This window comes from Rhizoctonia solani, chromosome 10 (assembly GCF_016906535.1).
Source record: "Rhizoctonia solani chromosome 10, complete sequence".
Classification (NCBI taxonomy): Eukaryota; Fungi; Basidiomycota; class Agaricomycetes; order Cantharellales; family Ceratobasidiaceae; genus Rhizoctonia; species Rhizoctonia solani.
This window is the reverse complement of record NC_057379.1, coordinates 660,773-687,994: the sequence shown is the minus strand read 5'-3', so window position 1 is coordinate 687,994 and position 27,222 is coordinate 660,773. Positions and strand designations below refer to the sequence as shown.

The window sequence follows — 27,222 nt, the reverse complement described above, 5'->3', positions numbered from 1 at the left end:
AAGCATTTTTCTGCATGGGGTCTAACGAGGGTATAAACTGGGGTGTGTCCTTTACACCTATTGGATATAAATGCGCGCCAGACATTTAAAGACATTCCGTAATATTTTGTCACCAGATCAGCATGGTCGATCAAATTGATGTGTCAGATTTGTAGATCGTTTTACCGACTCTGGCCAGCACTTGATTGTTCCCATCCGAAGATATAGGATTTACCCCTCCTTCACGTCATTTAACTTCATCGATTAACGCTAGTAATACACGTATCTCGTCTTCAGCTATCCAGTAGTTGCTAATCGTACTGCTTTCCGTCGTAACACAAGACCGGGAACATAGAATTCCGAAGACAAATTAAAACATTTCTAATTGAAACGGCATGTTAGCCGAATCCATGTTCTTAAAGGTGACTTCTGGGCGTTTTCTAGTATGTAATCAAGACCCAAACCAGTGCTACATCTCAGCGACTCACGCACCCATCGTTTTGCGCCTCTCCATCATAGCCATCATACCACTCCACCCAACATGACCCACCTGGTCATCCAATTCCTATTTTATCTATTAGCATTAGTATCTGGGGTCTTTGGGTTTGAGTTCACGACTTCTTTCGATGACTGGGTGGGCAACACAACATACACGATTTCTTGGAATGCATCGGTCTCCGATCCTAGTATCTATGACCTTACTTTGGTTCAGCCTCGCGATATGTATAGTGTGGGTATAAATCCGGTCATCTCATGGCCTACTCAGTGGTCCAACAAGTATGCAATTCAAAGTATGGATTCTGCACATGAGTTGGTGAAGAGCAGAAAATAACACTGACTATATAGTTCCTCGATTTGGCGACCGGACTATTCAAGTTCCCCTTGATTCGAACGTTTGGCCAGGGTGAGCTAATTTTGGGGTATCTATCTTGTGTATTCAGCTGAGTCCTTAGAATAGGATGTACTATTGGCGTATGGATAGCGCGAATGGGGTCAGTGATTTTGAATAACAATATGCAACTCATTCAACTCACAAACTTCTGACATGTTAAAAGTCAGTGCCACTCAGCAAGACATTCCTGATATCGAGTAAGACGTTGGATTTAATTTCCAGTTTATGATTGTTTACCAACCAAATTCATTCATTACAGGTTCGAGTGGTAGCACCAGCCCAACCACGATAACCTCCTTCGTTCCGGTGACAGCTACTGGAGATGTTGTTCAAACAACAGATGGGAAAACTGTTACTCACAGATCCTCAGAGGTCTACTCTTCGGCGTGTGTCGCGATTCGTGACTGCTAAAAAATTGGCTGATGAGGCTTGGTGTGATAGGATTATATACACGACAGTTATCGTTGTTTCCGATGGGTTAGTAAAACTACTACCTACTACCATTTTTGTTTTTGCTTATTGGAGCCTTTTTACTAGTGGTAATGGCTCACCCTTGGGAAAAACTCCCATGATAATAGGAATGGTATTGGCCCTCATCTTCCTGATAACTTTGCCCATCCTTGTATGGCTTCTCCTTCGCTACCGTCGTCGTCCCTCCCAATCTTTTGAAAAGGATAAACCCACTCCGATAGAATTAGGAGGGATCCCCAATTCTAGTGTTCCAGACCTCGCGCCTTCAAACGCCTCAGTAGTTAGCTCCACCATCACTCCGGCAAGATCTACCAGAACTACTACTCGACAAGTTTGGGCTATTGTTGACGGCGAGAAACAACTGGTAACTATCTCTCAGGATCCAACGCCATCGCAAATACGGTGGAACCCAATCCCTTTGCCGACCCTCTACACCGAACTCCCCTAAATCTACTCGCCGGGTCTTCGTCACTACCAACCCGAGCGCATCCGACTATGATCCCCCTTCAACCAGCATTAATCCTTTCGATCCTCTGTTGTCGCGCACGAACACTGTGCCACTTCATTTAGTAGACCATTTTCGCGGGGGACTCCCACTGTTGATACGCATACAAGTTCTGTCTCGAACGGAGGAGGCTCCAGAGATAAACTTCAAGGTCCCGAGCAAAGGTTTATTCGGAGCGTTATCCGCTATCCGAAGAGGACATCACTTCCCGAATCATTGTCCCGGGAAGGGCAGTAGACATGGGAACTCTAGGGAGAGATCATGTTCCAGACGTAGACGAAAACGGACTCCTACCTCCTGATTACTTCCAGGCGACACAAACTGCACCATCCAGACAGTCTTCGTAGGCTGGCCCTAGCATTAATTGATGGATGAATGTAGTTTCAGTACTGTTTCACGGACTTTTAGCAAACTGTAGTACCATCTCACCATGTCTATCTTTCATTCATCGATCCTTAACTGTACATAGTAGCTGAGTGCCAGTCTCCCTAAACTTGATTTCTTTTTATGACCCAACGCTCCTTCCCACCTACGCTAGTAGTATATATCAACACACAATATATTGATAGTCATTCGTTGCCCAATCAATGCGAATACACAAAGTAAATGCGACCTTGTATCGTATTAGCAAAATGAACTGCATTCTCGAAGACTTCTGTGGCGCATTACTCGCGTTATCTTTGCGTGTGCACATATAACAATATCGCGAAGTCACCCTTAGTTTCATAGAACCCTGAGTCACGGGATATGAAAATTTCAGCCAGGCCTGGTTCTTGGTGTGACGAAACCTCTGGAGTGCGACTCGCAGAGATGTTTCTTCGCCGAGACATCGATTGCAATGGGGTGATTTCTCCTTACCGGAATAGGGTACATTTTTTGCATAGTCAGTCAGTTTGGGCTTTATTGTCCCCTCGCACGAAGTTTCATTAGGCGAGGGCCTACTGCCTTTCCAAGACGACTTTCCCGTTCAGCTGGAGTGCGACTCGCAGAGATGTTTTCTTCGCCGAGACATCGATTGCAATGGGTGATTTCTCCTTACCGGAATAGGGTACATTTTTTGCATAGTCAGTCAGTTTGGGTACATAATATAAAATTTGAGTTACTACTACGCATTTTTCGTTCTATAAGCCAACTTTGTGAGCCCGACCAGCATTGGTATCGTGAGAAACTGGATAAAGCTTATCGTGTCCCCTAACTTTAGCCCTGGTTCGACACACGTCATTGCGATATCATACTTCAAGGCTAAAGTGGAAAGAGAAGAGTATGGCTTTAAGTTCTACTCAGAATATCCTCCAAACGAGCACTATAAACGATCATAATACGTTCTGAGTCGGACCAATTATGACGCGTTAAACCTACCAACATTTCTAGTAGCGGGGACGAAGTCGTGATAAGCAGGTCGGCCATCGTACATTTTTGTGCTTGGTCTCGAAGGAGTTTACGAAAAGCTACCTGACGCATGGCCGACATGGCTGCACTCTCGCCACAGCAAGACTCCAAAACCGCGAGTACGTCATTTCTTCGCTTACTGGCACTGGATCCTTCTCCGGTGACAGGGGGTATCTTTACCCTGATCAGAATTATCATAATGAGGACAGTCTTATCCGTTGCCTCCACGATCATGAGGTTTAGATGCACTGTCAAACCATGATTTCATCTACGACTTCCAAAAGGAAATGTATCTGAATGACAAGCATTCTTGAGCATATATCATTACGATGGCCCGGGTATGTACTTTGGGCAATTATCTATCCATGTGATTTCATGGGGGTTTCTCAGCTTCGATTCAATATGGCTGTAAAATACCGCCATGGCCTCAGTAGTAGCTGTAAGTAATGTCGCGGATAAGCGGCCGAAGCATTCGGAGATAGAATAGCAATCGAGATAGGTTTCTTTGCATATGATATCAGAACAGACTCCACCTTTGGCTACCAGCCGTGTTAACCCCCAAAACAGCTAGCGAAAGATTTGCAACTGGCGTTGAATGAGACCGCAAAATCATTCACACCCCTTCATCTGGTCCATCCTGAACGAAGAGAAACCTGATTATGCTTAGATTCCAGCATACTGTATGTACCTACACTCGGATCTTTCCGAAGAATCCCCCATGAAGACCACTTCCTTACTGATATAGAAAATTTACTCTAAGTAAAAGGTATGGTTTACTACTGATTGATATCTTCCAGGACGCGCGATCGATGTCGGAAGTCAGGGCTGTCTTGGTGCATATTCTTTGCTTCGGGCCAAGGACCTGTCGTCCCAAGATTGATAATTTTGGTGTTATTTCTGCTATGACCGAAACGATGTTAGCCGGAAGCCTGTCCATCACCCAGCATTGTTTCGACTTTCAGTCTTTTGCGGCAGCTGCGCCAACAGAGAACTACAGTACAACGGGTTCGACCAGTGAGATCACCATACCTCCTCATACTGAGAAGTTCTAAAAAAAGGCCCCAGTGCTATATCATAGGGGATATCATCAAGGCTGTTTCCCTGGGCCCACTGAGAGAAAAGCAACTTTGCGAGTATCTGCGCCCGAAAACACAAGGAAAGTCCAATCTGGTTATGTAGGGCATATGGCATTTTCTCAACACCTCAGCTATTAGCCTCCTTACCACTCCCATTCCGATTTACCGTCACATTATAGTCTGAATCATTAATATTTTGTCATTATCGCCCTACAAAACATGAACGGTCTTTGTACCTTGAGAAGAATCCATTATCAGCTAACACCCACTGAAACGCGTGCCCTGTTATCGTTGGCACAGCAACTTCCGCCAGAGGCAGCATTCATTTATTGGCTTAAGGTGTTCCTTTACCGCAATTGATTAGATGAATGTAGTCGGCAACGAAAAGAGAGGGACTGATGAAGGGGCGTTCAAAAGTATCCTCGCTGACCTCCTCGGGTGTTTGGATCTCTGCATTGACCGACCTGCATGATCGTCTCTAATGCAGTAACAAATCATCCCGAGGGCGCGGGTTTGGTGGCAAACGAGGAATTAAAGAGGGATCTTGTTGGGCCCTTGAGGGGCGGAATAGAACTTGCACGCTGGGACCGTCAGAAATCATTGTTCAGAAGCTGCCAAATTCAATGTTAGGGTAGTCCACGCCGACCAAATTCTATTACCATCCCTACGCAAATACTATTATTTCATAAGACTTTTCTGGCATCAAATCAGCATTCATGAACCCTTCCTCCTTTTGTTAACACCGATCGCGTTAAATTTATCATATCCCAAATATACAATCTATACAAGGCATCCCTGATTTCCTTGTATACTAGCATCCCAAAGTTGAAGATACTAACTATAGACAAAGTTGATACCACTATCATATTAACATTCCACTTGGAGATATTACCTCATCGATTCTTCTTAAACTTTGGGCTGACTTCGACACCACTTAAGACGTAACCAACTGCTCCTCCACCTCCGATACCAATATCATGTGGTAGTTGAGATGCAAAAAAATGAATATCCACCCATCTACTGGACCAAATGATTCTTCTTTTCGTTGAAACTCCAATCTATTATCGAAATACAGCTTGTATGCGGAAGGTCACGAGTCCCCGATAGGAGTGTACGTCGGAAAGTACGGCCCGGAGCTCGGGGAATCCATACCTAATCGCTCGAAGCTTTAAATGCGGGAATACCACATCCCTCTTGATCGGTGCAACAACCTCCAACGAATCTTCTGTCAGTTCCTCACAACCATCATGGCTCGCACAGGTCCCCCGCCAGGTGCAATCCCAAATATAGACTGCGCGCATGAAGCTTGCTAATGCATACTTGAACATCTTAGGAATCTATGTCCCCACTTTATGCTTTTTCAAGGGAGAAAAGCAAGAAGTTGACCACGAAACCATCACAAAGCACGTACAAAGGTAAATCTCGATAATCACGGATCTGCATAAGCAGGGTAATAATTCTAATCCTTGTTTGTCTCGAAGGCTTGCCAGGGCAGGAGTCCGAGGCCTCGTTGCGAACGGTACAACTGGTCAGTTACCCTTTGGATGTCCATCACTTATACAAAAACCTAGGGTTTCTGATGTACAAACCTCCGTTTGTTAGGTGAACCATCGCACCTGTCTCGCGATGAACGAGTGGCCGTGATAAAAACGCATCGCACTGCATTGGATAGTGCAGGATTCCAGGATTTACCTTTGATTGTCGGGACAGCAGTGTCATCTACCTGGGAAACGATCGAAATTACCAAGGAAGCTGCCGAGGCGGCGGTAATTTTGCAATGGTCCTCCCTCCAGGCTACTTCAAAGCATCCATGACAAATGAGTCCTTGGAGACGTTTTTCACCGAAGTAAGCTGTATAGTTGCTCCAGCAAATAATATCTAATATCAATGAAACTTTCCAGGTAGCAGATGCCTCTCCGATTCCAATTTTACTATATAATTTCCCAGGCGTTGGGGCATGTGAGTGATTTACCCAAAGTCTCCGCAGTAATAATATAATTCATACCCCAGCCAATGGTATCGACCTCGATTTGAATCTTATCTCGAAACTTGCCAAACACCCGAATATTGTTGGAATCAAGCTCTCGTGTGGAAACTTGGGGAAGGCAGCACGACTCACCGCTCTGTATTCCCAAGATGAGTTTGCGATCTTCATGGGCCTTGCCGAGACTCTATTGCACGGGTTGGCTGGCTCTGGGATTCCGGTGCGATTACTGGGCTCGCTAATGATGCACCAAAGGCATGTGTGCACGTGTATGACCTCTATGCAAAGGGCGATCTGGAGGGTGCCAAACAGGCCCAGAAAGAGCTTACCGCAGCAGCGGCAATCGAACTCGGGGGAGGTATTCCTGCTATGAGGGTAAGTGATTGATATAATAGATCTAGCCACCAAATCTAAACCAAGGAAAATCCTTTAGTACGGCTGCGTGCACTACTTTGGGTATGGGGGAGAATCACGCCGCCCCTTCCAGTCTATTACCGAAGAGATCAAAAGCAAGACAGTTGCATGGTTGGATCCATTGATGGATAGGGAAAAATGATAATTTTTTGAACTACATACAACCTGTTTGGATGTTATCGCTTTGTAAATGAAAGTACCATTAACCTCCGACACGAGTTCCGTTCTTGTCTGTGCATTGCCACCAGACACTGCATTCCGGGTATAATCCTGCTGGTTCGTTCCCCGCATCCTTAAGAAGTAAAGCCAAGACGCCATGCGCAGGAACGGTACGTGTAATGTTACGAACCGCGGTACCATTGTTGGTGTGTGACCACAAATCCTAAGTAAGATTGAGTTTGCTGCTTAGAAAAACCCTGCATATAACCGGCCAATTTGACTCACTCGAATCGAGTACTTGCGTCCAGCACGAATCCACGGAGACTCAGTCAGGTTGAAGCTCATTTCAGCTGGTTCGTCGAGTGTGTTGAGCTAGAAGCACTCGGTTAGACTTCTCTAATGGGAAGTGGTTCGAAAAACTGACCATCATGACGACTAAGAACAATACTAATCAGTATGACTGGAGGCGTGTGTCAAAAATTGGTGTCGTACCTGTTCCATTCTGACTACGCCCGGACCAGTACTGAGCTGGATGAGTCGCGTTGAAGGACCAATCAGGCTATCACGCATACAGTCAATGTTTGGATTCTAACCGGTTATAATCACCTACGTTGAGTCCCCAGCGGAAGGGTGAAATGCTCTCCCCGTATACTGGGTCCTGGTTGATCGCCAATATCTCACGGTTGGTCAAGATACTCAGTGTGTCGGGAGTAATTGCCGAAAGCTTAAACAAAGACAAAAAAAATTGGAGCTTTGCTGCGATCGGGATTCGGGATTAACTTACGTTGGTCCCAATGAACAGGGGCGACTTCATGAGTGCCCATGCGGTCCAATGGGATTTCTTTTCTTCATAAGTGAGGTTTCCATTCCCACTACCCAAAGCTAAGTAAGTTCGAGAACATCAAGCGGCTAGATGCACCAACATTTGAAGCTACAATAAGTGAAGGGTTAGATTTGGCTGTCGATACTCTGTGTGAGATACTAACCATATCAAGGTCATTGCGGCCGTAGTAATCGGTTGACGACGTAATAAATGAATTGCTACGCGAGCATCGTTAGGGTTCTAGTATTAAATAGTCCGAGGGCGATCACAACTCACAAATTGATAATATGAGCCAGACTGGGCCATGTGGGGGCTATGCACACGATGAGCCGTCATAAACTCAAGTCACGAGCGAACCGAACGAACATACCAATATCACCGGTAGTCTAAAAATGGTTTAGAATAAACGGGGAACCAATACATTTGACTAGCATCAACACTTACCCTCCAACTCTGGCCGACTTCTTTCCCCCAAACCCAAACTTGATTCCAACCCCACTCGCATAGGGAAAAGACTATTGGTATCTTTTTGGCTTTCTTAGCCACAGCAATAAGTGCATCGCGCATAGGGGTATAGCCTAATTGGTTTCCCCGATCAACCAATAAACTCTACGCCGCCCCATAAAGGTGTGGAGACACTCACGACCATAAACACCCTGGCGAGTGATGCTATCATATGGAACTTTGAAAAGGAAAATCCAGTTAGTTGGCCTAAGCCCAAATATGTCGTAGCCTGGACCGGCCTACTTACTGGCACAATTATCGTACTTGAGATAGTCAATACCCCAATCCGAAAACGTCTGCGCGTCCCTGTTGCATAAAATGAAAGATCAGACGCACATTGGTGAAAGGGTATGACAAACTTGCTTTAGCTCGTAAGAGTAAGATCCAGGGAAGCCCTGTGGACGTAAGGAAGAAGTGGTAAGCGTATACCCAAGCGAGTATGCTAGTGAGGTCACGACATACACCGCATGTGAACCAACCGGCATCGCTGTATATGCCGGCCTTGAACCCCATTTTATGAAGGGTATCGGTAAGGTTCTTGATCCCACTAGGGAATTTGACGGGGTCTGACAAGTTACAAAGTCAATTGCATCCTTAATCCATGCATCAATGATAAATTCTACCTGCAACTAATTCCCCAGTTTTGCTCCGGTTCTTGAGGGACCAACAGTCATCGATGTTCACATAATTGTACCCCGCAGCCTGAAGCCCAAACTTTCTCATCAAAGTTGCAGTTTCGACAATGAGTTTCTCGCTGATGTCGCACTGATAAAAATTCCACGCTTTTGGGCCGCAGTGGCATAAGAAATCGCTCTAACGCAAAATGGATACAGCGTAACGTACTATTGTACCCCAAGACGGGCAGTTTGGCAACCCCCACATCGAGGGCATTGACACCGATTCCGCTGACAGTAACGAGTCCGAGAAGAGAAACGAGCATGGTGCACACTGTACTGGAGGTTACAGTCTGCGATTCTTCAGCACTGCACTATGGATTCCCGGCCTAGGGCTCGGACGTCGATTTTTATTCTCTCCCCAACCCTCTGGCAATTTGTTTCGATTTCTCCGTTCATAGACGGCGCGAACGGAGCATTGGCCGTTAGGAGACAAGAGATACGTCCATTTGGGAACGAAGAGCGAGTTTGTCCGAGGAACTAGCGAGGCAAGTAGGTACCTCGTAAGTCGAGGGCATTGCCTATAATAGAATCAATTTCCATCCAGGACCGGCACTTTTTCCTATTGGACTATAATTCGTCTAATCATGATATAGAGGCTTCGACCACGATATCGATACGCGCGACAATGTCCGAAGATTCGCCCACCCCCCCTTGGGTTCTCAAATGCGGGATTGGATGCAGCTACCCATTTGACAAGAAGCGAGGCGCAGGGCCATCGAGGTCACCAGCAAAGTGTCAATCTCGAGTGCATGGACCAAGCCGCTTGGCGCAATGATTAGATAATGTGGCACCCCTCGTGGCTCTTCAGATCTGGCAATACTCGTGTGAACTCGAGTGTAGACGGCGATCTTGAGTGGACATACGAACTAAGCGAGCCCCTGGAAAGATTGGCGTGGATTGAGCTTTGGTTCAGCTGTTCAAAGCAATCTGAACTCGTTCATCGGCTGTGGTTTCAGAAATGACGGAGTTCCCCGAAATCTGACAATACATTCTGAAATTTGGCTTGCCCCTGGACATTGAGGGAGTATCGCCCACCCTGTTGATCGCATATTGTAAGATTGGAGTAACAATTTTGGTTGTTGTTTAGGCTACGACAATTCAGTGTGTCCAGACCCCAACTCCATCGTGAGGCTTCTGTGTCGCGGATCATCCAAAAGTACACAGGAATTTGCTTTGATAGATTCCTCACGTACACATGTACAATAAAGACTAGTTTGTTTTCACTTTCGAAGGGTTAGAACCAAGTTACCTTCGAGCTTTTTACTCCGATTCCACAAACGAAGAACTTATCTGAGAATTCTATCAAGCTGCTACCACCTGACCATCCCCGTCATTTAGTCGTGGTTGTGGTCCTGCTTTCTTGGTGATCTCGATCTTCAGGTTTGTGTTTGCTAATTAACCGGTGAATATTGTTGGTGAGTACTCCGAAACCTACCTGAACAGCTTGGCCCTATGTGTCGAAAACCGCCGGCAAATGTCGATCATAGCATCTTGGCCCAAAAGATTTCCAATTTTGACAAATTGGACTTTTTGCCTAGCACGTTAGACTTAGAACGGACCGCCAGGGACACGAACAAACGAATATACCTATCCGGGTCTAGCGGTTCTTACAGAACTGGTAGCCTTTTGACTACAATGCCCAGACCAAGTCATAATCACCCGATTATATAAATATCTCAAGCCTAAGCTGGCAGGTTATTGTTGAGTATAGGCCCTATAAATATTCAAATATTCCAAGTAAGCGAAGTAGTCGAATTAAACAAACATACACAACCTGATCACTTCCGTGCTACCAATGGGAGGAGCTGAGCTCGTAGTCTTATACGTGCTCAACTTGGTTGAGGGTGATCACAAGCGCTTAATGGCCACGTGGAAATAGTCTTGGCATACGCACAGCAACAGGCACGTCTCACTGTTCCACTCTTACCACCACCACCCATAGCCACCATGCCATTCTCAATGCGCTGTACGTTAGGCTTCTGTTGTCGCATATCATAAAAACAACTAACAACACGTCTGATAAAGACCACAAACGCATCACTATTATCCCTAAATTCTTGTACCTCAACATCAACGGCCGTGTAGGTCTGAAACATTACGAACGCGTAGCTAAAATTAACAAGTGACCTATAGCATATCAGCTTTAGCGCCAAGATAGGAGACCATATTACTATTCACAAGTAAAATGCACTAAGAAGAATCTACCTGACTTGATTTTTTTTTGGACTGCCACTCGGCCCTGCTGTCTTGTGCTATATACCATCGATGTCTGTACCAGAATGCGAAGCTATGGCTAATGTGATTTGATCGGACTCAATACGAAAGCAAGAACGAAGAAAAGCGTTTATTTTGATCCGCCAATGTACAAAGCATCCATGCCAAGTGTGTAGATGCATAACCTAATAACCCCATCTCAATCTTGCTATTTAGTAGTTCTTCTTCTTTTCATCAATAGACATGCCGCCTACAGAAACCACTTAGTAAATGTTATAGTGAATAAAGGACTATGGCGTACCAGGTCCCATGTTGACGAGCAGCAATAAACCACCAACGATCGACAAGGTCTGGAAAAAGTCGTACCTGTAACGCGGTCAGGAATTGATAGAATCGAGCAAAAGCAAACTACGCACTTTAAGAAATCACGTTGAGGGTGCGCGGCGTGGACACTCCACCAGTTGTTGATGAACACGTTGAAAACTGAGAGAAGAATGACCAAGAAGCTTGCGGACCACTTGGCCTTGAAGCCAACTGCAACCATTCCACCTGCCACAAGACCCAAGCAAGACACAATTGCGCGAGCAGTGGTCCATTCACCACTGAGCGCGAATCCGATGAAAAGGAAGATCAGGAGCACACGGCCGGCCAATTGGAAGCTGATCGAAGGCCCCGAGTTAATTTTCGAGCACATGGTCAAAAAGAAAGACACGTACTACATGCGCCTGTCATTTTCACTCAGAGATGGAAGTCCGGCGAATCGTTTCTTGGACGATTGCATGGTATCACTGAAGACCATGATGAGACCACCGATGACGGAGAGGTTGCGGAGGAAAAAGTTGAGGTCAAAGATAAGACCATAACCAAATCCTTGGATGATCACTACGCCTAACAATCCCGCAACAGCAATTTCAGAGTAGCGTCGTGCAATGATCGCTCCGGACCCTGCAATCATGGTCTGCAAATCACTTAGTCTCAAATGCACTTGGGGGTAATATAATTGACTTACAATGATGTTAAAGATAAGGAAGAAATGGCTAATTCCCCAAGGGAAGCCACGGTGTCTGCAAATCGTTTAGATCCTTGTTTTGCACTCTTGTTTCTTCGACTCACTTTTGCAGGTACCAGACCTGATCACCCCACTGAGTCATAATCCGCAACGCATCCTCCAAGAAAGTTACAACAATTAAAAAGCGACCAATCGCAGGCAACTGAGGACGAAGTGGTTGGGAATATATATCGATTGTGTCCTCTATTTTGCCCCCGATTTCACGTATTTTCGATACTGTGTCGTTGTCGTGTGAGCTGGAGCGCATCGAAGAGCTCGTGTCGGGCATGTACGACGGCCCAGGGGCAGGTCGGTTAATGTTGATTCGGTTGGACATTGGATGGTCTCTGCTCTCATATCTATCAGCATCGGCACACCTACACACTAACACTTGTTTCAGGCAACTCACAGGTGGTGGTGGTGTAGTTGAGTTTAGAAAGCACACAAAACCGAGCTTATACCCGGGCAAATCGAAATAAGTTGCCAGGCGCGGGAGGCGGATGTAGGCGAGTTTCGACGCGAGCTACAAAATGGATGCGTGGTCAAGAGCCTGAATGACACGTATCATAACACCCAAGATTACATAATGAGCTTCTCTGATCGGTTAGCGCCCATTTAGTGCAACCAAATGGCCTTTACCGTGCTATTGCGGCACTGTGGTTCAAGATAACAATTAAAAAGTGGAGTGTATTATTAGTGCTTGTACATCACATATGGCATGACGATCTGCTACATAATCATGATTTACCTGGCTGGCTGTGCTAACTGAGTCAGATACGCACCCGAGTCACCGAACTGCCAAACACATAAAACACCTACCTAAAATATACCAGCCCGCCCTTTGTATCCAAGTTCCGCCATCGACAATGTCTTCTCCACCCAGCTCGACGCCAAGCAATAATAGCGTAGCCACCCCGGACGTAACCCGTCTCGATTTTGGCAAACTGGGGCTACCCGAGTATCGGAACAAGTGGGTCGCACACGACGCAATTAATGGTTTATCTTCCGCCATATTAACAAACATGAAATTCAAAGGTTTGCGATAGTGATCGACAATCTATTTTCTGCTCAAGACTGTCAAAGGTTCCTTCGTGCCGCGGAAACGGAGCATACATGGTCTCAAGCGACTCACAGTGGGACCTACGTCAGTTCTGGAAAATCGGCAAGTGGCTTTGTACTCGTCGCAACTCCAAATATACTTAATACCGCAAGTCAATTAGAATAAATCCACAAAGTTTCGTAACTCATCTCGAATCATCTTTGACTCTTCTACCCTCGCATCCGAGCTCTTCACCCGAGTTAAACCCTACCTTTCATCTATCGAACGCCTCCAAACTTCACCTCTCCATGCCCAATTTGCCAATGGGGTAACTTACTTGACTGATCCACCCGCAATGATGATAGGGTTTAATGAACGATTAAGGTTTTTGAAGTATTCACCCGGTAGGTTTTAAGATTATTATTTTGTATGCGCGGCCACCTGAAAAAATAGATAGGTCAGTACTTCAGGAAACATTGCGACGGAAACTATCATGACCCCGGATCCGGCCGCATCTCTTACTATACACTCCAATTGTACTTGAACGACGTCTCTCCTGACCAAGGCGGATCAACTCGTTTCTGGGGTTCCCCGTGTTCGAGCGGAGAGCGTGCACCCTACGTAGACGTCCAACCTAAACTTGGGCGAGCCCTTGTATTTGAACAGGCCGGGCTGTTACACAGTGGGCAAGACGTCTTCAGCGGTGGTGAGAAATACACGATTCGAGCAGAACTGATGTACGAAGTCATTCACGAAGGGGCTGAAGTTGTGGAAGGTGATAACATTGCATTTGAATGAATGGACGAAGATAGCATTCAGTTGTTATACACTACTCATCACAGATCAAAACAGGCTTAGGGTGTGCGCTGAAAAGCCAAATCTACAGCTGAGCGCTTGCCAGGTTCAGTGGGTTATCACATCAATTAATGAAAGGAGTCACGCTATCCATGCGTTTACACTTTATAGAAGTAGGTTAGGTCGGTGTGTATGGTGTTGCGGAGTAAGCGTTCCCGAGGTTTCAAAGACATTGGTCTCATGGGATCTTCATCGCCATCATGGGTATTGTATAGGACAGGGACCGAAGCTCAGTGTAAAAAAGGTTAATCGAGACCAAAATCATGATAAAATCAAAGCAGCCCCCAGTGCACACGTGTCTAAGATGAGGGAATAGAGCTAGATGATCGCAATCCGATTCTTGACAGAATGGGGTGTGATAGCTCCTGGCGAAGGACTTGAGAGCTTAGCTAAGGAATCTGGGGTAGGATTCTGCTGTGGGAATATTTGCTACATACCAACTGTGCATCGTCGAAGCATTCGAAAGACGTCCGTAGTATTGTCTTCCACTTACCTGTGTATGGTTTGTCTAGCATAGCTCATTCATCACCCCAATTCTAACTCACATGCATCGGATCTCCTGACCCCGTGGACAAAGAGTTGATGAACTGGACATGGGAATTGCGTTAAGGGATAAGCCGACCCAGGTGGTGTCTTTGACTATTGAGCTCCTGATGGGTTCCAGACGCTATATTGATACTTCCGGTTTTGCTCGCGTGGCAAAGATGTACATCGAGGATAATCCATAAATCCATTGCCCGCAAGTCCCGTGAAAGTCTTCACATGTCCCTCATGGATGACAAGTGAAACATAGGAAAAGATATACACATGCGGGGCTAACGAGAGCATGGCCTGGCCCAAATTATTGCGTATATGATATTAGACGTTACCTCGTATCTGTTAGGCCCGGCACTATTGCCTAGGGCACTTGCCAAGTTCGGACAGCCTCAGAAGAAGCTTAAATATCAATAGCTATGGGGAGACACTAGGAGCCCTGAGCCTAGCCTTTCTGTAGGCGCTGGCATAGTGCTCTCCTAATTAGAGGAATGTCGAGAATCATTAGTACCGCAACTCCGGGATGCGCAAATGAAACGGATTTGATCATGCGAACCACTACACTCGGCGAATCAATAATACACATAATAAGTCGATGATTGTGAAAAAAGTGGTAAACCCAATTGGCTATAATTGGACAACCTGCCGGTGGTAACTAAGCGCATTATACCAAACCCAAACCTTCGTGTGATATATTCCCAAAATATCCGCATAGCCTTATAGTTACTCGAAATGCGGATCAGCCTCTCAGACCCTTTGCGAGTGAACAGAGCACCAGGGTTAATTTATGGATTTCTGGAAGCTATAATAACTATCCATCAGTCGAAACTGTTATCACCGTCGTGGTTTCTTGTGAATCGTAGGCCAGGTAACCCTATCTATGGTTTCCTCTCAAAGGTAGCAAGTTAACCGACACCTAGCCCAAGTGTTCCAGATTGCCTCTTCTGGTTTACAGTTGCAATGATCTGCAGGGAAGGATGTTCTAAAAGCCAATTTAATTGAGTGAAATACCGTACGAATTGCCTCGCCACTCGGTCCGATTTGCCATAGCAATGCGACACAATCTTTGATTTGCTTTACTATCGAGTTTCCATGTGGTGTTAGTTCGAGATAGGTTGGTATTAGGACCTCAAATTAAAAGAATAGTTTGTGCAGTAGGTAACGTGAACGTGAGCGGGCGGCAAATTAAACCTTCCTATGAGTAAAAGGCCCAGAGTTTCACAAGGAAAAATGTTGGGATGCCTTTTTGAAAAACATAATGGTAAGTATACCACCCTACTTAGACGGCTGACCAATAGTATCACTGTGGTACATAGTGGCTAATAGCCACTTAAACACGCAATACATAATGTATTGTGTGCTGGGCAGATTGATAATTCTAGAAAAAGTTATCGGGACCGATCCTGGGGCGATGCTCAACCCTGTGGAGCAACCAATCCCATTTTGTTGTGGCTATGCTATGCCATCCGAGTCACTTAGCGTACTTGCAACGTCGCCTACACGTTGCTGTTGTCATGCCACATATAACTACGGTTACCAGTAGTGGAGCGCACCATCATCTAGTTCCCTAGACAAATGGCGCTCTCAAAATTCGTTCCATACTCCCGAATTTGTTCACAGAGGAAGAACCGCTCATACCAGAGCCACCCCAACATGATACTGGAAACCTAGATGCGCCACTCCCGGTCATAGCGCATCGACTTGACTTTGTCAAGTTGGGGCTGCCTGAGTATGAGCAAAAGTGAGGCTCTCTATTACGGGTTACAGACTATATGATTAATGCGGTCTTCCAAACAGGTTTGCCATGGTTATCGACAACTTGTTTACCCCTGAAGACTGTGCCCGATTCGTAGCAAAGGTAGAGTCAGAGAAGGAGTGGGAAGCAGCTGCTGTCAACATTGCGGCGAATGCACAGGTTTGTGCAAAGACACGCACAGCCCCTTTCTCGAGCTGAAAGACACTCCTCGTAGATCGTAGATACCTCTTACCGCAACTCGAGTCGTATCTTATACGACAATGAAGAGTTGGCAAACGAGATATATGAAAAACTGAAGCCCTACCTGAAGGATATTGGGCAGATAGAGCATTCTGATATGCATAAATACACTCTCCAAATGTCTACAGAGCCTCCCGCCCAGTTGGTGGGGCTGAACGAAAGGCTTAGGTTTCTGAAATATGGGCCAGGTAAGCAACAACAACCCAAATATATGCGTACCCGCTCATAGTTCTATGTTATCAAAGGTCAATTCTTCCACAGGCACTGCGACGGCATATACTCCACCCCCGATGGGAAACAAACTTCTTACTATACTTTACAACTTTACCTCAACGGATCAGCAGAAGACATCAAAGGAGGCGCCACCAGGTTTTGGAAGACAGGAAGTATAGACGGGCCTGATAGGCGCAAGGTCCAACCAGGTATACCACTTCGCAAATTTGTCGACATAGAGCCGAGGGTCGGACGGGCATTAATATTTGAAAGGGGAATGGTGCACAGCGGTGAGGACGTTAAAAAGGGAACGAAACTCACCGTACGCACGGACCTCATGTTTGAAGCGTGCCTGGATGACCCGTCGAAGAGGCTACCGAATGAACACGAGATAGCCCAATGTATCCAATGAAATGAAATCGTGATGCAGATGGCCGGCGGAATCATTCCGAAACTTGGTTCCATGCGATAATCGCGTCCATCGACACTGATCTAGCCACGTCTAGCTGAAATCCAATGATCCAATCCTGTACTGGCAATGTGAGGATGCTGGGTGTTATTTTTGAGATCGGCACAACCCCTGAGTATAATTAACCCCTCCCCTTATCTCGAGAGAGGGGCGGTGAGAAATATAGACCGGGGCCCGGGATCGCGCAGAGTGCCGACCGTGTACAAACCCTGACAAGCGATGCAAAACAGATAGGAATGTGCGAACAGACTTGGTTGCAACGTGTGGTTGATGTCGTATCGTGTGTGTAAGAGGTGGATAAACGTGTGCGTTCAATAGTGTGGGGCAGTCACACTTGCGTTCAGAGTGAAACGTCAGCCATGGAGCGAGTAAGCCAGAATTATGTTGATGGCGCTGAGCGATGCGCTGGAGGTTCCACGTATCTGACGGCCAACAGCCTGTCTGAGACTCCTGATACGTGGGCCGTCAAAGCAGTACATAAGAGTGCAAAGATCCATGAGTCATATGTTTTGAGTCAGAGCCGTGCATGGATGGACAGACAAGGACAAACGACGAATCCATCGGGTGAGGGTTTGGAGGCAGTCACAAGAACCAAAGGATGAGCAATTCGCGTTTGTTACCCGGGTTATAACGTCAACTGCAACAAATCACACTCCGGTACTCACCGCAACAGGCGTTCAATGCGATGGGGGATGGAGACTGGGTAAATGACTGTACGTGCATGTGCTTGCGTGGTTTGGTATATTGATTTCAACACCCAGTTAGCTCAGCCTTCCCACTGAATGTCTCGCTCACTTACTGTGCTGACATGCTCTTGTCAGGTCTGGTGATACGGAGAGATGCCAAGAGGACGGTTCCATAGGTTAGAGGCAATCCAAACCATTCGCCGGATGTTGTAGCGAGAAAGTGAGGTAAGCCCAAGACTCAACGGCAACACCCCAATACTCAAATTATCAGATAACGCAATAAACCAGATTATGCAAATCGCACGTCCACCCTAAGCACTCTTAGTCAAGTTGTTGTCGTTGTTATCAATGGGGTCTGTAATTTTTGGCGAAACCATGTCATAGTATTTGCGGTTGATTATCTGAATGCGCCTCCAAACTCTGTGACATGGAGCCAAAAAGTTAGATTCTTCGTGTGGGATTGAATTTGATCACTCAAAAGTTAATCAGTGCCTAACCAAATCGAGCTGTAAAGTCTAATCTTGTTGATCGCCCGCTCAAGCCATTACAAACTCCAACCTCGGCGGTAACTGACACAAGGTACGTGTTCATTGCGGCACAGTCTCACGAAGTTACTACTATTCAGTACCAGGTGAATAAGCGGCATCGAATGCCGATAAACTTTCGTAGGGTCAGCCCAAGCATCATTTGTTCGAATCAACGGTTCCTTGTGCAACATGATGAATGTTTCGAATTTAGACATACCCGCTCTGATATCAGACATGTTTCCCTTGCATGTGAGTCCATTCGGCCTATCCTGTACCCCATGAAGAAAATCAGAACATTGCGACATTGTGTGGATGATATGTCCCCATGGACCGGGATCGGAGGAAAAGAAAATCCGAAGTCATCAAGTTCAATTTGTTCCAATCCATAGGCCCATGGATCGGAAGGAATACAACCGTTGTTCTTTACGCTTGCAAAACTCGCGCAAGCCAACAATCACCACATTAATCTGCCCCTTGCGAAAGACTGGGGCATCGGAAGCACTACCAAGGACCTCACCGAACTTTCGCCGAGCCAATCTGACAACCTCGACGTACCTATCGACTCCTTCCTTCACAAAACGTCTTGGTTTTTTTGGCTGGCTGGGCGCCGAGATTTCGCCGCTCCACCAATCTTGTCCTACAAAACCTGTTCCCGGTGATGTTTTTTGTCCACCACATCCAGTGATCCTCGACGGTCGCTGACTTGACGTGGACAACAGGTTCAGATTCTCCGTTAATCACACGCCGAATACAGGAATTTGAACCTCTTCCAGCCACATCCCCACAATTCTCACCATTTTAGTCCCTCGATGGGGTGTAGAATCCAGATATGGTATGTTGACGGCAAGAGTACCACTGGAACATAGTCGCATTACCCCTCTAGAAAATTCCCCCAGGTTTCAAGACCTATCAGAACAATTTTTTTAATTACGTGTATACCCGCGTTCGGTCCGGCCATTGCTATGGATGTTTGTCCACATACCTCGACTACTCCTTGTGACATCAACTCGCCTTTACGACATTTTGCGCCGAGTGGCCCTTGGTGGCTCTCTTGGACCTAGCGCTCGGCTAACTGGTTTACTTGGCCAAAATGGCTATCGCCGCCGGGTCCGGAGTACTTGGCCTGTTCTTGATGTTCAACCTCGGAGGATATGGCTTGTACGGCATGTCGTTGCTTGGGTACCCATTGACAATCGGTGCTTCTTCTGTACTCTGTCGTCGAACATCTTTCCGTAACCGGAATGTGATCATCGAATTCATCTGGGAGATACATACACCTCTTGCTACGAATATGAACACCCGAGAGCTGGACGACTTCTGGGGCCACGTACCAATGTCATCACATGTGCCCCTGGATGGGGACTTGGGAGCACGCGCACAAACAAGGCCTCGTGACAACGCTTATTCCTAGTACTGGTAAAACCATTTGGTCAAACACTATTAGCGAAGTCGTAGATGCAGTGAAGAAGCACGGACCAAGGATCTCGCCCCTCTGTGTCTATGCCAAATCCAAACATTCGACGAGGACTCGTGACCGTAGAGACTAATGCTACCCTGTTCTGGTACCCCAGACCAGTAACCACACACACACTCACGTTAGCAATCAAAGTCACTTTCAGTTTCTTGACCCTTTCCCCTTTCCAATACTGTAACTCCCACATGGCGCAAACGGGGGAGTCTCGAGCCGAGCGTCAAGTCTCCCCACGCGACGCACCCCCGAAATTGTAACCATCCGTCCGTTAGCCGCCAGCTCACTTGTGGATCCTCCCCCCCAATGGCCATCACCGCATCTGCGATTATTGGGATCGAATCGTGACCTCTCGTTCCGCCCCATCCGCCCGTTCCGCATTTCCGAGTGAGCGCGCGCGCGCGTACACCGAAGTCCATCCGGCGAGGCCTCGGCCCCCTTGCTTGGGTGGTGCTACGAACCCTCCGAGGAGTGGTACCAACGTACCGCATATACATACGCACGCGCACAGCTCAAAGGGACAAAAAAACAAGGATGATCTTTCCCCATGTGGGTGTCGTGAGGGAAACCAAGAAGTCGCAAAACGGAGGAGCAAGTCCCCCCCTCCTCAAGGTTACTTCCCGACAGTGTGACAGAGATCGACGGACGAAGCCGAAGTGGGCAACACAGCTCTCCTTGGTCGGAGTACAGGATTTACCTACTCACGCTCATGCTCGATATCCCCCCTTCCAGGGACGACAAAAAGGGACAACACGCACATACATACATTTACACTGCCAGGGCATGGTTCTCCACGAAGCTACGAAGAGTGGGAGATGGGGGAGGGCCTTGTGATGGGGTGTGTGTGGAGAACTGATCACGCGGTGTGAAAGCTTTGTTTGGGGAGAGGGAACCAAGCCAGATTTTGACGGGTTGCGTCGAGGTCGAGCACAGTAGCTTAAAGAATCAGAATCAGGCAATGTCCCTCGCTGCGACCAACTCAGTTGAACTGATGATCATGACGGTATCTATTTAGGTCTCTCCCATGCGCATGTTCATCGTCATGATCATACGGCAAACGCCTTTTGCCATGTGCGTTGGTAACAGCTGGGACCCATGTCTACCGGGGTATTAGGCTAGTGAAATCCACCCACACGCCATCATAAAGGTTATCTCTCCCACTTTCCCACTTTACGCACACCGCACGTCCATCCCTTGCGTCTTCGGCCGGCCGGCAAGCACCGTATGGGGTCCGACCATCCTAGACGACCAGTGCAAACACATATGCCATCGGCAAGCTGGGTACTCCAATCCAATCCAATCCCACTGCCCTAAATCGGCCAGCTCCAGAACTCGAGTTTGTGTTCAGAACACAGGATTCTGATACGGCACCACCTTGGATCCATTCAGTTCCCTTGGCTTCTAGTCCGTCTGGTCCGACTGACCGCCGAACGCCCGAGAATGAAGCAAACTCCATGATGGGCCGTTGGAACGTGAAAAAAAGCCAAGCCAGCAAGGGACAAGCGAATGGGTTTAGGTTAGCCTTTGCCTTTTCGTTTAGTAGATCACTACCCCCTCTTTTAATTTCCGAGTGCATCTGAATCAAACATCCTTTTGTTTTACAAACGAGTGTCCCCTCGATTCGTGCGGTGATACCAAGACGATGCGGAGGTTGGGTATACAATCATAAACGCTTAGAACCCTTTCAACTCAATCTCGAGGTTGACGTTGGGGGGTATGAAATGACTACATTATTACGAGCGTGGAATACTAGGCCAAGTATAGGCTGAGTCTAAGAGACGGCAGAAGCATTCATTTCAGTGCGCAACAAAGCCGGGATATATATATACTGGAAGAAAGATAGACCAATATTGAATATTCACAAATAAGCCGTGGTCAAGGTGGAAGCCTAGGCCCTTGGGGAGTTTACCTTTGGTGGCGTCCTCAGGGCCGACGATCGTTGTTTACGCACGCGAATAAAAATTGACCGGCAACCCAAAGCTTTATGAGGGAATAACGCCCCGAAGAAAAGACGTACATTTGATAAAAGTGGTAGTACAGAGAGGAGAAACCCAGAGAAGAGAGTGGTATGGACATAAACAAAAGCACACGGGTAAAAGAAAGAGAGAGGAAAAGAGAGAGAAAGAAAAAAAAAGAAAGGGCGAACAACCAAGAAAATAAACAAGGGAGCGTAGGGCCGAAAGAAGGAAAGCTGTGAAATCTGTCCGAATCCTGCTCAGAGCCCTAACAATTTTTTTAGACCATACATGGCATCGAGGGCTCGTGAAAACATCTATGGGAGAGGAGAGGAGGGGCCGGGAATTATTGTTGGAGCTGCATGTCCGAGTCAGTGTCCGAATCTGGGTTTAGGTTTGGGTTCGGCCGAGTCCCTGGGATCATGAATCGGCGCAACAGGGCGTCGAGTTGTTTGTCGTCTGTAGCGTTGCGCTGGGCGTACGGAAATGGCGATACGCTCAGCGGCGGGAGGTGTACATCTTCAAGCGCGGGATTAGTTCCCTGTCGAGGGAGGGGCAACGAACGGGTGAACGGTGATATGCTGGAACGCACGGATGTCGGAGTCGGCGGAGGGTAGTGTTGATGGGGACCAGAAGCGGGTCGTACTTCTATCGGGGACAAGGGATGGGGAAGTTCTCGTATCGGTTCCGGCGACGGATAGTCGTGGGTCGATGGGGACCGGTGAGAAGACGTCGAAGCAACGGCCGCGGGTGGAATGAGATATGGCGACCAATGGAGCGGCTGTGATTCGAGCTGGCGAGGATGGTGGCCGAGTGCATAGTCACCGTGGGCGGGGGAATATGTTCGTGATTCTTCTTGGCTCCAGTTGCTCGAGCACTTCGATACGTCCCGGGAGGTGGGTGCACAGGCGCGAGCTCGGGTATTTGGTCGACGGTCCTGAGGAACTCGATGGTACCTTGGGTAAAGTAGGCAGCTGCGACCCAAAGATGATGATGGTTAGAATCGGGGGGAGTCAAGATGTGAGGTGGATGTACGTACTAATATGCCACTTTCTCTGCTGCCTGCCGCCGCCAGGGATGGTGGCAAAGACAGAGTAGGTCTGGGGGAGCAAGAGCAAGGAATGTGAGAACTAGAACAGGGGGCGAGGGTCATCAGCGAGCTCGTACCTGCTTGATCAATCGATCATTCTCCCTGTCTGATGTCCTGTCGATGGCACCTGGGGCCGCGAGACGGGGAGAGACGGGGGAAGAGTGGTGGTGTTGTTGCTGGTGGTGGTGATGGTGGTGTGGGCTGTCGGATTTCCTCCTGCTGGCAATGAGGTCAGTGGGAGGAGAGAGCCTGGCCAAATTACGCACCTCCGAGCAAACTTTTTCAACCATTTGGCCGGAGGCGCTCTGCCGCCGTCACCGCCCTCGTTCCGGTCTTCATCGTCGGCCTCGGTGTCTCGTTGGTGGTAGAATAAAAAGTCCTAATTGATGGGGTAATTGTCAGACCAACGTCAGCCATATGCGCTTGCACATCACTTACATCACGAACTCGGCTGGGGCCCCATCGCAATCCATCGGTCCAGCTGTGTGGTTCGTCAATGGCCGTGTCAATTACACCTATCTGCTGTGCGCTTACCGTTCGCTACCGGCGGAGAAGGGGGGTGGCTGTCAGTATGACAGCAAAGCAAGGATATGTACAGGACCAACTCACATGCCCATTCCGGTTGCCTCTGCATCGGGCCCGCGCTCCTCCCAGACAAAACAGGCGCCGGGCTTGACGAGGCGGCGCTCCTCGATGTCGAGACGACGGGTTATAGAGGGATAGATGCCGAGGAGGGTGGCATGGAATATGCGGTGTGCGTCGGCAGTAGTGCGGATATGTACGTTGGTGCAAGTCGCCTGTTGGGCCTGCATCGCAAAAGTCAGGTATGTGGGACCACGATCAGTCTGCTGCGAGGGACCGGTCTATATACGCACCAGTCTGGGGAGATAGAGATCATATACCGTCCAGAGATTCCAAGGGACGCCCCCTTGGTACCGTCTATCCAGATCCGGGGTACAGTTACATAACGGTAAAGCCAAATTTCTCCAGTCTGAACCATTCCACACTTCCTTTTGGCCAAACAGCCGATCGTCTCTCCCTCTCATTCGCGCTCCCGGCCGGTCATGTCGGCCCATATAGCCTTTCCCCCCCTCCCCCACACATCATCATCTCCTCTCGGCATCACCCGTGGTCTAGTACCCAATGCATCCCATCTCGCTGTATCTCTTCTTCTGTCGTGTATCCGTCCACTAGGCACCCGGCGTTATGCGCGAACTCGATTTCAGGGTTCGACCCGTAATCCCACTCTAATAATACTGATAATAAAAAAAAGCCAACCTCCTGGCCTACACGCTGTCCACGCTATCTCCATAACAAGCTGCGCCCCCGATCCGTGGCGCTACCGCGTCGCCAGTTCAAGGTTTACACTTCTATACTCAAGATTGGCGAGTCACCACGTGCGGCAACATAACTTTCTGTGCCACCAGCAGTCGCACGTCATTCATCGCTATTACAAACCCCCCTAATCATACCCATTAGACTCCAACTCCCACAATACGGCGCAGCCCCATATCTGGGTTTCCTCAACAACCGTTTACACACCACATGCTAGAATCTTATCCGTCACCGCCCATTCTTTGTCACGATCAATGATACAGCAAAGTGTAATTTTCGTCCGTGGTATATCCGAACTAATTAAGAGTCCTGTGCTGGGCGGAGGATGCATGTTCGCTTTACTCAATCGCGTGAGCTAATGCTATCAGGGTCAGTTCACGCTCCTCTGAGCCTCTAGTAGCTCACACACCGCGTAGTGGCAATTCGACGGGCGCCCGATCCTCAACCGTTACTTGGTGCAACCGTGACCGGAACGTGTATTTCACTTGTAGAGATTTGCGTTCACCCAGACAGGGGTCGTAAAATCCAAGTAGGCCAGCCTATATGATCGCAAAGTGTCCGTTAACATTTTTCGTTTGATGCGCGCGGGATGTTTGTGTGCAGTACCCTGACCCGCCCGGCGGTAACGCACCTTTGATCGACCTCCAGGGATAACGAGCTGACTACTATTAACCAGCAATTGGAGAGGTGCTGAAACATCAATTGTCTTGTTTTTGTCGTCGATAGATTTCGCGGGGCCGTAATGTGCTTCTGATATGATTAACCCTGCGGTGCCAAGGCGTGAGATAAACTTTGGTATCTAAGGAGCGGAAGATGGCGAGTCACCGTCCGAGCCCTTTTCGGTCTCTATTTTACGCTTCACTTGTTCCCGTATAGATTCTATATAGTGTTCGGCCTGCTTCCGATCCTCTTCCAACATCTCGGACTGTCGTTCTCGTAATGCATCAATTCGTCTGCAAAAATAAAAGATCAGCTTAAATTATTAATAGTTCCGCAGGTGGGTAGAATTCGATTCTGATCATCGCACGTACCCCTTGGCTCGTTTTTGGCGTTGGGGCCTTAGAATGTATTGATTGACTAGCACGGCGGAAATAGACGGAATGACTGCCGTATACAGCGCCAGGTTCAAGTCAAATTCACGAGAAAGCTGGATCGGTATAATGATGCGTTGGCCGAGACGGTTTAGGCTACGCAATGATCAGCAGGCAAATATGACCAATGCTTCCACCGCGTACTAGATTTTGAGGGATATGCCCCCCGGAAGAGCGGCGCCCACTCCAACTCGCACGGTCGTGGCTTCGGCAAGTTTGGCAGTTCCGTTGACTTCAACTACCATGCCTAGCTAATGGGTGGAATCCCAGAGTGATGAGGTATGACGAAATCGGAACGCAGAGAACAACTTACTCCACCTTGGTTCAGGCCCGTTGCGGCGCTCGCACTCAGCAAAACTCCCTCCTTACCACCTACGCGAACACCATATTCTGCACTCAACTGTTCACGTGCCTGGAGTGATCAGAATGTGATCGGTAGGATCTTGGACTAGAACGCATTCACCTGGAGTTTAGCCGGGCTTAGCTCGACCGTAGTGACAAGACCACCGGTTGATGAGAGGGACACGGCAAGGGCCGAGGGACTGGTAAGCGTCGGGGTGGTGAAGCTTATTACACCGGTGAGGGTGGGGTCGAGAAGTCGTTGGCCTGTTATCGTTAGCCGGGGAACGTCTTGCAAGGCGTTGGCAAGGATGATCGTTGATTCGGCTCGTAGGGTACTAATTAGCCGGTGTTAGTATCTTTGTATCGTTGTCAATTATACATCGTACGTTGCTTCGTTTACTTCAAATGTTGCTTTTGAAACCACCGTACGAGGTTCCAGTAAGCCAGAAGTGGCTTCCAATTGGAGACGGGGTGAGAATTGGTGTTTAACTGTACCAAAGACATTTCCTCCAGCCCTGCCTCTCATGGATAATAGCCGGCTGGTCAGCGTGAAGCGGGTGCGATCCGAAATGTCCGTCTGATGGAAATAATACTTAGTTTGGAAACATTAGCGATGGAATGGTCCGACTTGCGTCAAATTTGTGCTTCAGCCCCAGTTGAACCTGTGTCACCCCTGCAACTTTCTCCTCTAAACCCAATCCTGGGATTGTCAGCGAAGTAGCGTTAACTGCGCATACGAGTTCTCCTTGGGAGCGAACAATATTTTCGGCATCATGGAGTTTGGCTGCCCGCGCAAGGCGCGCGTATTCATTTCGTAACTACCCGTGCGTGTTCAATGAGATAAACAACACGAATGAATTAGATCTCACTTCTTCCTCCGTTTTATATTTCGATCCTACATCCCACTTGGTTTTGAGGCCGTCTTCACCAAACAAATCGTAGATCGCTCGTTTACTAGGATCAGTCAAGACTGATACAATTTAGTGGCAGAACACAGAGAAAAATAATGGCACATACTTTCGTACGCTCGTTTGACCTGGGCGAATTTTGCAGCCATAGTCTCCTTGTGGGATTCATCACGGACTTTGTCTGGGTGAAGAGAGACTAGACTGCAAGGTTTGTTCTAGGATAATCAGACGCAATAAGAACACTGATTTCTCACCTGCGAGTGATTTGTATCTGTCCCGAATTTCCTCTACCGTTGCACTCTTGGGCAGATTGAACAGTGAGTAGAGAGACTCGTCGACTGGCGAGTCTATCCCTCCGTCTTCATCTTCGTTGTACTTCTTCGCGTTCCTGTGGTTGAGACTGTTGTGATCTGGATCGAAATCCATCGAGTGCTGTTGTGGTTCGATCGACGGACAATCGAGAATTGTTCATCTAATTTCATATTACCTCATTTAGTTACATAATATTCCCTTTTGGTCGTTACGACGACTTGGACTCTACGACGACTGGACTGGGCCCAGAGCTACAAGGCCGTATCT

General features: G+C 47.8%; 6 protein-coding genes across 6 annotated transcripts; 3 read left to right on the top strand and 3 right to left on the bottom strand.

The window, feature by feature from the left end:
- Positions 1 to 520: 520 nt before the first annotated feature.
- Positions 521 to 1,790, top strand: RhiXN_08391 (GPI-anchored domain-containing protein; the record flags this gene model as incomplete). Its single annotated transcript, XM_043328207.1, has 7 exons — positions 521 to 770; positions 826 to 883; positions 938 to 971; positions 1,035 to 1,068; positions 1,131 to 1,257; positions 1,313 to 1,348; positions 1,409 to 1,790. The coding sequence occupies 7 exons, from the start codon at positions 521 to 523 to the stop codon at positions 1,788 to 1,790; spliced, it is 921 nt and encodes a 306-aa protein (XP_043183592.1).
- Positions 1,791 to 5,559: 3,769 nt separating this feature from the next.
- Positions 5,560 to 6,852, top strand: RhiXN_08390 (dihydrodipicolinate synthetase family protein; the record flags this gene model as incomplete). Its single annotated transcript, XM_043328206.1, has 9 exons — positions 5,560 to 5,584; positions 5,646 to 5,727; positions 5,794 to 5,840; positions 5,915 to 6,078; positions 6,144 to 6,158; positions 6,214 to 6,271; positions 6,323 to 6,516; positions 6,552 to 6,671; positions 6,730 to 6,852. 9 exons carry the CDS (start codon positions 5,560 to 5,562, stop codon positions 6,850 to 6,852), a joined length of 828 nt encoding a protein of 275 aa, XP_043183591.1.
- Positions 6,853 to 6,912: 60 nt separating this feature from the next.
- Positions 6,913 to 9,136, bottom strand: RhiXN_08389 (uncharacterized protein; the record flags this gene model as incomplete). The annotated part of the gene is made up of 17 exons (XM_043328205.1): positions 6,913 to 7,092; positions 7,155 to 7,241; positions 7,294 to 7,304; positions 7,362 to 7,428; positions 7,480 to 7,593; positions 7,654 to 7,741; positions 7,793 to 7,800; positions 7,856 to 7,910; positions 7,969 to 8,005; positions 8,063 to 8,078; positions 8,137 to 8,270; positions 8,336 to 8,374; positions 8,444 to 8,492; positions 8,556 to 8,591; positions 8,659 to 8,762; positions 8,820 to 8,978; positions 9,040 to 9,136. 17 exons carry the CDS (start codon positions 9,134 to 9,136, stop codon positions 6,913 to 6,915), a joined length of 1,281 nt encoding a protein of 426 aa, XP_043183590.1.
- Positions 9,137 to 11,299: 2,163 nt separating this feature from the next.
- On the bottom strand, positions 11,300 to 12,424 carry RhiXN_08388 (surfeit locus protein 4; the record flags this gene model as incomplete). Its single annotated transcript, XM_043328204.1, has 6 exons — positions 11,300 to 11,337; positions 11,389 to 11,453; positions 11,504 to 11,746; positions 11,804 to 12,045; positions 12,097 to 12,151; positions 12,201 to 12,424. The coding sequence occupies 6 exons, from the start codon at positions 12,422 to 12,424 to the stop codon at positions 11,300 to 11,302; spliced, it is 867 nt and encodes a 288-aa protein (XP_043183589.1).
- A 577-nt stretch (positions 12,425 to 13,001) lies between these two features.
- On the top strand, positions 13,002 to 17,184 carry RhiXN_08387 (2OG-Fe(II) oxygenase family protein; the record flags this gene model as incomplete). The annotated part of the gene is made up of 8 exons (XM_043328203.1): positions 13,002 to 13,170; positions 13,219 to 13,301; positions 13,356 to 13,578; positions 13,632 to 13,949; positions 16,184 to 16,304; positions 16,361 to 16,478; positions 16,534 to 16,747; positions 16,805 to 17,184. The coding sequence occupies 8 exons, from the start codon at positions 13,002 to 13,004 to the stop codon at positions 17,182 to 17,184; spliced, it is 1,626 nt and encodes a 541-aa protein (XP_043183588.1).
- A 5,039-nt stretch (positions 17,185 to 22,223) lies between these two features.
- Positions 22,224 to 27,069, bottom strand: RhiXN_08386 (cAMP-independent regulatory protein pac2; the record flags this gene model as incomplete). Its single annotated transcript, XM_043328202.1, has 19 exons — positions 22,224 to 22,670; positions 22,703 to 22,851; positions 22,917 to 22,977; positions 23,045 to 23,183; positions 23,234 to 23,346; positions 23,406 to 23,448; positions 23,502 to 23,507; positions 23,577 to 23,830; positions 24,934 to 25,067; positions 25,128 to 25,255; positions 25,334 to 25,489; positions 25,538 to 25,644; positions 25,707 to 25,805; positions 25,857 to 26,070; positions 26,122 to 26,312; positions 26,398 to 26,553; positions 26,605 to 26,705; positions 26,753 to 26,839; positions 26,898 to 27,069. 19 exons carry the CDS (start codon positions 27,067 to 27,069, stop codon positions 22,224 to 22,226), a joined length of 2,757 nt encoding a protein of 918 aa, XP_043183587.1.
- Between the last annotated feature and the right edge of the window lie 153 nt (positions 27,070 to 27,222).